Source organism: Macadamia integrifolia, chromosome 7, assembly GCF_013358625.1.
Source record: "Macadamia integrifolia cultivar HAES 741 chromosome 7, SCU_Mint_v3, whole genome shotgun sequence".
Classification (NCBI taxonomy): Eukaryota; Viridiplantae; Streptophyta; class Magnoliopsida; order Proteales; family Proteaceae; genus Macadamia; species Macadamia integrifolia.
This window is the reverse complement of record NC_056563.1, coordinates 30,548,555-30,557,395: the sequence shown is the minus strand read 5'-3', so window position 1 is coordinate 30,557,395 and position 8,841 is coordinate 30,548,555. Positions and strand designations below refer to the sequence as shown.

Below are 8,841 nucleotides of genomic sequence, written 5' to 3'. Positions count from 1 at the left end.
GGGTACAATTTAATGATTGCTCCCAATACAAGGTTAAAGTACCTACTTACAGTCTCACCAGAATGTCCAAACTTGTGTACAATGACGCGGTTTTTAACATTGTGTTCTACTGTCTGTAGAAACATAACTAGTTGTTCATTCACTTGCACAGATCTGCTATCCCTCAATAGACCCTTCTCGCTAATAAAATGACTTAAACTAAAAAAATCCCTCTTGCTTAACCTTATTTGTTCTCGACAGGTTTTATCAGTGTGACCGATAATTCTTTCTGTTTCAATAATACCGCGTAGGGGTTCACAACGGCATGGTTCTTTCTTCAGATATTTTTTTATATACTGGTCTACTGCTATAACAACAGCAGTCGCCGCAAAGATTATGATTTTCCTTCGCCTCTTGTAGCCGTCATCAAACTCCATTGTAAAAGTAAATCTACATTCAAATTAAAGAAATAATAAATCGATGCTATATAGAAGATTCAGTTACAAGTCGGTGCATTACAAGACTTAAGTTATAAGCACCAATTCTACATAGTGTAGTACATGGTACTATTGGCACACAATCAAAATATCAACAGAGAACAAAGAATCATTCCCATTTGAAGAAAAACATAATAGCCAGAATTGACCATTGCTATTCATTAACAGTAAACATTAATTTAAGTCAGGCAGAAATTAATCCACTTAAATCGAATTTGAATTGAATTAATGAGACCATGCATGGACCGAATAAACTGAATCAATTCAATATGATTCGGTTTTGATGTTAAGAAAATTATTTAGTTTTAATTCAGTTTCAATTTGTATAAGACCTCAAATCATAGAACCTTAAAATATAAGATGGAAAGTATATAACGCAGTGCAAAAAAACTTCCATTTCCATAACAAAATTCAATAAATGGGTAAAGTGAATTGCAATTGCCTTATACCCTAAAAGAGAAGTTGGAATAGCAATTTATTAAGGCATGTGGATGCTCAGATTTTGTTTCTACACATAAACACACAAAGTTGGAAATCTGAATGTAGGGCCTCCTGATGCTTACCTCAATCAACTCTATTGCTACTTGGGTAAGTTCTGTTTGCCACCTGCCCTGCTCTGAACCAGACGTCTGGTTGCCTGAATCTCGAATAAGGTATGAGATTTTTTTCCCACCTACAACACCATTTCAAATTTAAATATACAAATCAAAGACCCATTTGAAATATTTGTAGATATATATTAAACACATTCATCTGTAAAGACACAATATAACAGGGCACCCCAATAAAAGACAGCAATGAGAGCACAACAAAGAAATAGCAAGAAACCATCTGTAAAGATGCAATGCAACAGATACCCCCAAAGGTCCCAATGAAGGTTTTTCACCTAGTTTTTTCACCAAAGAGACAATAAGTAGGCACCTTAAGAACCTTGACTCCCATATACTTAATTGGATTATATTAGAAACAAATTTATGCCATACACAAGACAAGCAATAATTAATCAGAGAAATACAAACATAACGAATAGAATATAATTTTTCATGAAGATACTATTTTATATTGTAACCTATGTTTAGAAGTTCCATTTTAATTTCAAATTTTCAATGAAAAGTAAGAAAATAGACAACTACATAGAAAGAAAAAAAATTAATATAAGGAACAAAAATACATGTTCATAGCCCATATGATTAAGCTATATATTGGTTTCATAGTCTTTGATGAAAACAAGAAATGTACATACAAACAATATATTTCCTAAAACTAAGAAGGATACAAATTAAGCAGTATATGAAAATTTTTCAAATCAAATAATCAGTATCTTATCCTCCTCATTATAGTTCTCTCCTTTCTTTATATATCCTCCTTATGGCTCTATTAGGATGGAATGACAGAGCATAAGATTGGAATCTAAGGAATTAGAAGTCTGATGGACGTCGATAAATCTAAGGAATTAGAGTCTGTATGACTATACTGATCATTTATAGGTTTCCCTCTAAGTGGAAAAGAAAAATTCTGAAGTGATGATGGACAGTATCTATATTTCCAGACTCCCCCATCCCCTGTTCTCTCTCTCTGTCTATATTACATAATAGCATATACATCAAAATTCAGGCATAAGATCGAAAAATAGCTGGCAATATATTTAAAATCTATCAAAGCAACATCACCATTATCCAGAAGATCACAAGTTCTTTGGCATCAAACCTGATTTCAATGCTTTAGATCCCAAGTCGAGCAACTGCAACCTGCAGAAAGAGAAGTCCCATTATTGATTGAACCTTAAAATCCATACCATCACTCCTTGCTTTCTATTTGGTTTGAACACTCCTTCTGTGTTCATTGCCACAATATCGGGTAATGCTGCGGAAACATTTCCACAGAAATAAATGTGTAAAAATAAGCTGGTTACTTGTTAGCTTCACTAAAAACAAATTCCAAGTTTACAAACTACTGGTATACTATACTCAATGACTGTTTTTCAAACTATCCACAAGATCTCTCCACGGGAATTGTCCATGTGACATCTAAAATTTTAAAAATTGACATACTCTGGTCTATCAAAGCATCTTAAAGATTACGTCTATGATATCTTTGACTATAACAGCTTGTTGATGCCAACCCCTGTATCCCATCCTCATTATTTTGTCCTTTGTAATACTTTCCTCCAATCTTGATTAATGTCAAAGTAAAGTTTTGTAACAAAGCAATTATGGAGGAGGGGCCCATTCCCACCATTCCAACACAAGGCAGCCGTCCATCCCAGTGGCCACTCACTCTGTTAGTGATAATGAGAACCAGTAACAGAAGTGGCAGCAATGCCACAGCTAGACTTCTTGATTCACTCAAGCCTCAAGGGAACCCCGATGCTCTCTTCATCAGCAGTGGGATGAAATTACTCATTGAAGCCAAAACAGATGTTCAGCAATGCCTAAGGGTGTTACAACAATTACAGGTGGTAAAAACAGCATCTATGGAGGGAGACCATAGTTCATTCCTACAGAATGCTACTGGGGAAGGGAGTAATTGAGAGGGGAAGAGACAGAGTGAACCACCAAACTCTTTTTTGTTTGAAAACAGTCTGGTAACATGTAGTCTTCATCTTCAGCTACACCTGGGGATTAACAAAAAATACAAAAGCTGTATTTGACAACATAAATACGTCTACAATAAACCAATAACCTAGTCAGAATTCCATACATTCCAAAGGAAGTTACAGAATAACAGAAATTTCTTTACATAAAGAAAGAAGAAGAAGAAGAAGAAGAAGAAGAAGAAGAAGAAGAAGAAAATCTGAAAAAAATGGAAACCCGAATTTCCATAATATTAAGAACACGCATACGAAGAAGAAAAAATCACATAAGAATAAAAATCTCACCTTAAATCAAGCTTCGATTTTGCAGATTCAAACCTTGGAGTCGATCGTCTGATTTGGAAAGAGGGTAAACCCTAGATATGAAGTTTACAACCTGAAAAATAGAAACCGAACTTCAATAATCTTAATAAAACACAAATGTAGGCCAAGAATACAAAGAAGAGGAGAAATCTCACCTTCAATCAACTCGGTTTTAGGCAATCTTCTCAGAAGAAGAAGAAGAAGAGGAAGAGGACGATAAATCTCACCTCCGTTGCTCTGTTTCAGGGAAAACCTCGATCGAGCTTCACCATGAGAATCGCAGGACTCTGAAATTTTTGCTTCAGAGTGAATCCATGTTTTTTATAGCAACCCAATAAACCGTGACTCGATCCTGGATTAACCTATTGAGGTTAATCCGAATGAGTCATGGATTTTAGTTGAAATCCTTGATTCCATTGGCCACCACGTCTTCGAATTGAATTTTCACACAAATGAGTCAAATGGTTTAAATTTAATGGGAAACTGATTCCCTGGAATCTGGTCCGATGGATAATTCGAACCAAACGCCCCCTAAGGCTTCGGTTCGGTTTGATCCGTGTTGTTATCGGTTTGGTCCGACCGGTTTTACCGGTTCGGTTTAGGAATTGACACCCCTACCTTGAGGCTAGTACATATTTCTCGCGGGTTGAGATATTGGCTTCCATAGAGAACTTCTTTCCGCTTTCTCCTTTTATACTAGGTGGTAAAAAGGTTGCTCAAATCTGAGTTTAAGTGTTGAGGTAAACTCAAATTTGAAACACATCCTTTGTAATATGGTCATTCATGGGAGTAGTAGGGTGCTCACTTATGAGGGTCATCCTAGTGAAACCAAACAACTCCAAAAATTAAGAATTATCATTCTAAAGAATGTCATCCCAAAGATTTACCGAACCAAACACCCCCTAATGTATTTGGAGACTACTCCATAATTTGAACTTGAATGGCTTAATTTTTCCCAAAGCAAATATATAAGTACACAACACAATTGGCGACATTTATTACATTGGGTTTCAAATCGTCTGGGATGAAATGCTGGGAACATCCAATGACCGGATTGCATGGCTGAGCTCTCCCAACCGTTGGACAATTTGAACTCACCGAAGAAGATGCCTTGTACTTGTTGGCTTTTGTTGACTTTTTTGTTTTTTTATATTACCATTCGCTCACTTTCACTTTCTCTCTCTCCCTCTCCACTTCCGTAATTAAAAGATTTTGAATCCGAGTCGAACCTCTCTCCAGAGAGAGTTGCTCTCTGGGTCCGGTGTCAAGCGACTAATCTGTCTGTCTCTCTCTCTCTCAAAGTTTATCTGATGATTGAAGGAATCTGTTGGCAGTCATGGCGAACATCCTAGAACGAAGAAGTCCACAGAATCAGAATCAGATGATGGATCTTGCGACTCTCACAGTCACGGCTGTTGTAGATGTTCTCCCTCAAGAACCAGAATTCATCTCATCACCCATCAAAAAGGAAGAGAAGGAAGAACAAGAATGGATTTCGCTGCTGCAGCAACACGAGATACGACCCAAACCCATGAAGCAGCCGAGTAAAAGAAGCCGACCCAGAAAGATCGTCTCGCAAACTGTAGATGTTCTCCCTCAAGAACAAGACTCCTCGGCCCCATTTTTTTCATGCCTTCCACAATATATCAGCCTAGATGCGATGCTTCGGCTCATCAAGAAGGAAGAAAAAGAAGAAGAATGGCTGCCGCTGCAGCAATCCAAGACCCCCGAACCCATGAAGCAGCAGAGGAAGAGAGGTTCACCCAGTAAGAAGATCATATCACAATTACTCTCAAACGCATTCGTACAACCACCACAACCACAAGATCAAAACGACACATCAAACAGAAAAAAGACGAAGAAAACGAACGACATGAAGAAGATGAACAAAGGAGGTGTTGATCTCTTGTTTCCTGAGACGCCCAAAAGAGAGAAGAGTAGAAGAGAAGGCATAACACGCCGTAGGGTGACTTGTGCTTCTCCTCCTCCTGCTTCTTCGTCATCCAATTTCCGGAAAGATTATGCTACTGCAGCTCATAATTCTGTTCCATCCGCACCGCCGACTTTGGGCTTGGAGATGCCCGGCCCCATTCCTGATTTCTGGGACTTGAACATTCCTGACATTGATTTTTTTAAAAATTTCTTTGACGACTTGCCTCAAGATTAGGGTGAGATTATATGTTCTAAAGGTGATTGAGCTCTGACAGAAAAAATGTAATCAGACATTGCCCAGAAGATGATCCCAACAGGTCCCTTCTAGTTCTCGATAGGCTTTTTCACATTGACCATTCTTTCCCTACTTTGTCATCAAAGAAGCTTTAAGTTTCATCATCTTAGAGAGAGAAAATGCTTGTGACTTAATATGAATTTCCAGCTGAAACGAAGAACTAATATGAAATTTCATAGCTATTCATCTCTTGACTATTTCCATGTGTGTACAAACATTTTTTACAATCAAAATAACAAGACAGATTGTATAACAATTAAAAGAACAAGAGAGGCCAACTAACTGAAACTGAACTACTACTTACATTGGAGTTGCATGAGATTCAAATTGAATTTTCATGAAAAGGAAGTATCTTATTCAACATACATCCTCATATATTTTCCAAATATCAAATACATGGCTTTGACATACAGGCGAGAAATTTAACAGCTGGTGTAAACCCAAGATAACTGGTTTTCATTCGATCTCTATCGGTTGTGGGGCTGCTTCTTCTAGATTTGATCCTTCCACATCAATTTCTTCTTCTGCAATCCCAGAGGATTCAACTGTTCTTGTAATCCATTCCTTTAGTGGATCTTCATTCAAATCAAGTCTTAGAAGACCTGCAAACATCCCACCCATGAAGGCAACAGGCTCCTAAAGCAATAAAAAGGTAGCTTAGTTAATCTCCACTGATATATAAAAAAGAAGAGGAATGCTTTTCTTGGACAGTCCACTTAAGAAGACATTCCTGCATGCCCTCATGTCTGCCACATGAAGAGTTAGATGCGGAATCCTAGGTCCCCCACTCACATGTCAATTTTCATCTTAAACAGTGATCACAGTGAGGTCAAACAAAGCTTTGAAATCCACCAAAAAAATTGAAGTTTTGATCTTATAAAGAAAAGTTACGAAAATATAGTTGAAAATAAATTAACCCCTGAAAATACGAAGAAAGATTTGACAAGTAACTGATCTAGATCTAGACTATATCTATCTGTATCAATCATCAAAATAGCCACATCACTCTTCCACGTGACACAGGCCGTGAGCAAAAGAACTTTTTCCTAAAAATTAAACAAAAGGGAAAAAACACTGCCATATGAAAAATGATGTGCTTTGGGCAGCAAGTGCTTCTTCTGCTTTAGAATGTCTATAATCTCCTTCCATTAGGCTTTAATTTCTCTTAAAATAAAAGGCTGCAATTAGAAAACCCCCAGTGCACAGGTAAAGCTGTGTCATTTGGGTCTTCTCTGCCCCTACCCTCCCCAACCACCACCCCTCCAAAGAAAAGGAAGAAAAAAGGGGGAGGGGGGGAGTTCGGGGAGAGAGAGAAGATGATTGTCTCAGTGGATAACAGATTAACCTCCCAATTATAAGATCCAATACAGGCTTTCAGAAGATGCTTTATAAAGACCAAAAGTACTTATGACTTGTAAGTAAACAGATTAATTCAGTGGTTTAAACTAATTTAATGACAAAGAAGGAGGCATGAATAATGTCACACTAGGAAAATGAAAACCATAAGATTCATTACTAGCTATGACGATGATGATCATAATTGTCAACTCTTGGTTAGAAACTAGAACATTTGACTGAGTTATAATGAATTTTCAGCAGGTGAAGAAACTGAAAGAAAAGAGACCCATAAACCGAAAATTAGCATAACTAAACTCTGTAAACTGAGAGAAAAGCCTGGCACTATATCTCAGATGAAAATTTAAGAGGAAAGGAATCATATTTACACATTTCAGCAAACACTTGGACACATTACTGAGTTTAACGACTAAGCTTGATCAGTCCACAGACTCTACTCACCAAACTCTATGAAAAAAAAGTTAATATCTATTATTAGAGATAAAAAATAAACACCAACCCTGAAACCTACTTAAAATAAAACAAAATTTGAAATTAATAAACATGTCTAGCTACTTGTTCTTACTATACAAACTCACAGAGACCAAGAACACTCAATCAGTCTGTTAAATCACAATATGTTGTCATAATTATTATAATAAGAAACGAAAAAAAAAGTAAAGAGAAGAGAATCAGAGAAGAAACAACAACTGACCTTAAGAGCCTCTTTAAGAATCGGCTCTTCTGCAGGATTGAAGAAGGATTTAACCCGAAAACTTCGGATGAAGCCCCGATTTGATGATGGCGAGACGTTTCCGGGAGTCAACTTCCACTACAGAAAATTTACCGGAAAGGGAAGGGAGAATCAAATACATTATGACCCAAAAAAAGAAAAAGGGATTCATGTGAGGAAGAGGAATGGGGTTCAAGATAAACTCACTATGGCCATTGAAGAAGTGCCAAGGAAGAGAGCCATCTCAAATCCGACCAATACCCGTCCTCCTCTTCTGAACTTCCTCAGCTATTTTATTTCTGTGGTGCCAATGAGTGAAATGTATGAACCCTTGTGTTATAAAATTGGTCATTTAACCTGATCGGAAGCTATTGATCATTACCTCAGTTTGATTGGGATCATGGGAGCATCAAACATCACACAAGCGGATTGATTGGAATCATTAGGGCATTACATTGGTGTACTTTTACAACTACTTTATAGGAGTCCACTTCCTCTTCAGCGAGCAATGGGACACGTGAGTATATCAGATGGCTGAGAGCGTCTGGGCACACGTCCCAAAGGGTTCCCAGCCACCCGATGCTCACCGTATCAGTGTAGTGGCTGCAGACAATTTTCACACTATGTAAACCTTAAAATTATTAAAGTGGCCAACTCAATTTGAAACTTAACATCTCGGCAGGGATCCTCAGATCTATTTTGTGTAGAAACGCAACCCTAAAACGATGCAGAAGATAATGGAAAAACAAAACAAACAATGCACACAGATTTTACGAGGTTCGGCAAGGTTGCCTACGTCCCCGGTGAGATGAGATCCTGCTTCACTATCAATGGAGAATAGGGTTACAATGTTCTTCCTCACACCTCTCCGTATTGCTTGCATTACAGAGAAAGAAACCCTCGCTACAAATATATAGCGGAAAAAACCCTAATCCGGATCAAATTACAATTTCCAACCTAATCCGGATTAAACTACAATTGCCCTCAAATAAAAAATTCGAGCGGGGGGCTGCGCCCCTCTACACCTCCTGCTGTGCAGGGGGGCCTCCTGCCCCCCTTGCAACCCCCACGGCCCGCTAACCGGCTAGCGGGACCGCCGTCCTGGCTGTCTAGGTGCTGCACCAGTACTTCCTGGATTAAACTGCGACGGAATACAAGACATCATACACCAACA

General features: G+C 38.1%; 1 protein-coding gene across 1 annotated transcript; it reads right to left on the bottom strand.

Moving 5' to 3' along the window:
- Nucleotides 1–5,747: 5,747 nt before the first annotated feature.
- LOC122083696 (UPF0426 protein At1g28150, chloroplastic-like) lies at nucleotides 5,748–8,089 on the bottom strand. The gene is made up of 3 exons (XM_042651573.1): nucleotides 7,875–8,089; nucleotides 7,650–7,766; nucleotides 5,748–6,235 (listed from the first exon to the last, which is right to left on the bottom strand). Exons 1-3 carry the CDS (start codon nucleotides 7,908–7,910, stop codon nucleotides 6,056–6,058), a joined length of 333 nt encoding a protein of 110 aa, XP_042507507.1. The 5' UTR covers nucleotides 7,911–8,089; the 3' UTR covers nucleotides 5,748–6,055.
- Between the last annotated feature and the right edge of the window lie 752 nt (nucleotides 8,090–8,841).

Bases quoted from the DNA above. Each gene is read 5' to 3' on its own strand.
- LOC122083696 (XM_042651573.1), bottom strand. From the start codon at position 7,910: ATGGCTCTCTTCCTTGGCACTTCTTCAATGGCCATA. The intron at 7,767-7,874 runs GTGAGTTTATCT...AATTTTCTGTAG, and splicing joins GCACTTCTTCAATGGCCATA to TGGAAGTTGACTCCCGGAAA. The intron at 6,236-7,649 runs GTCAGTTGTTGT...TTATTGCTTTAG, and splicing joins TTCTTAAAGAGGCTCTTAAG to GAGCCTGTTGCCTTCATGGG.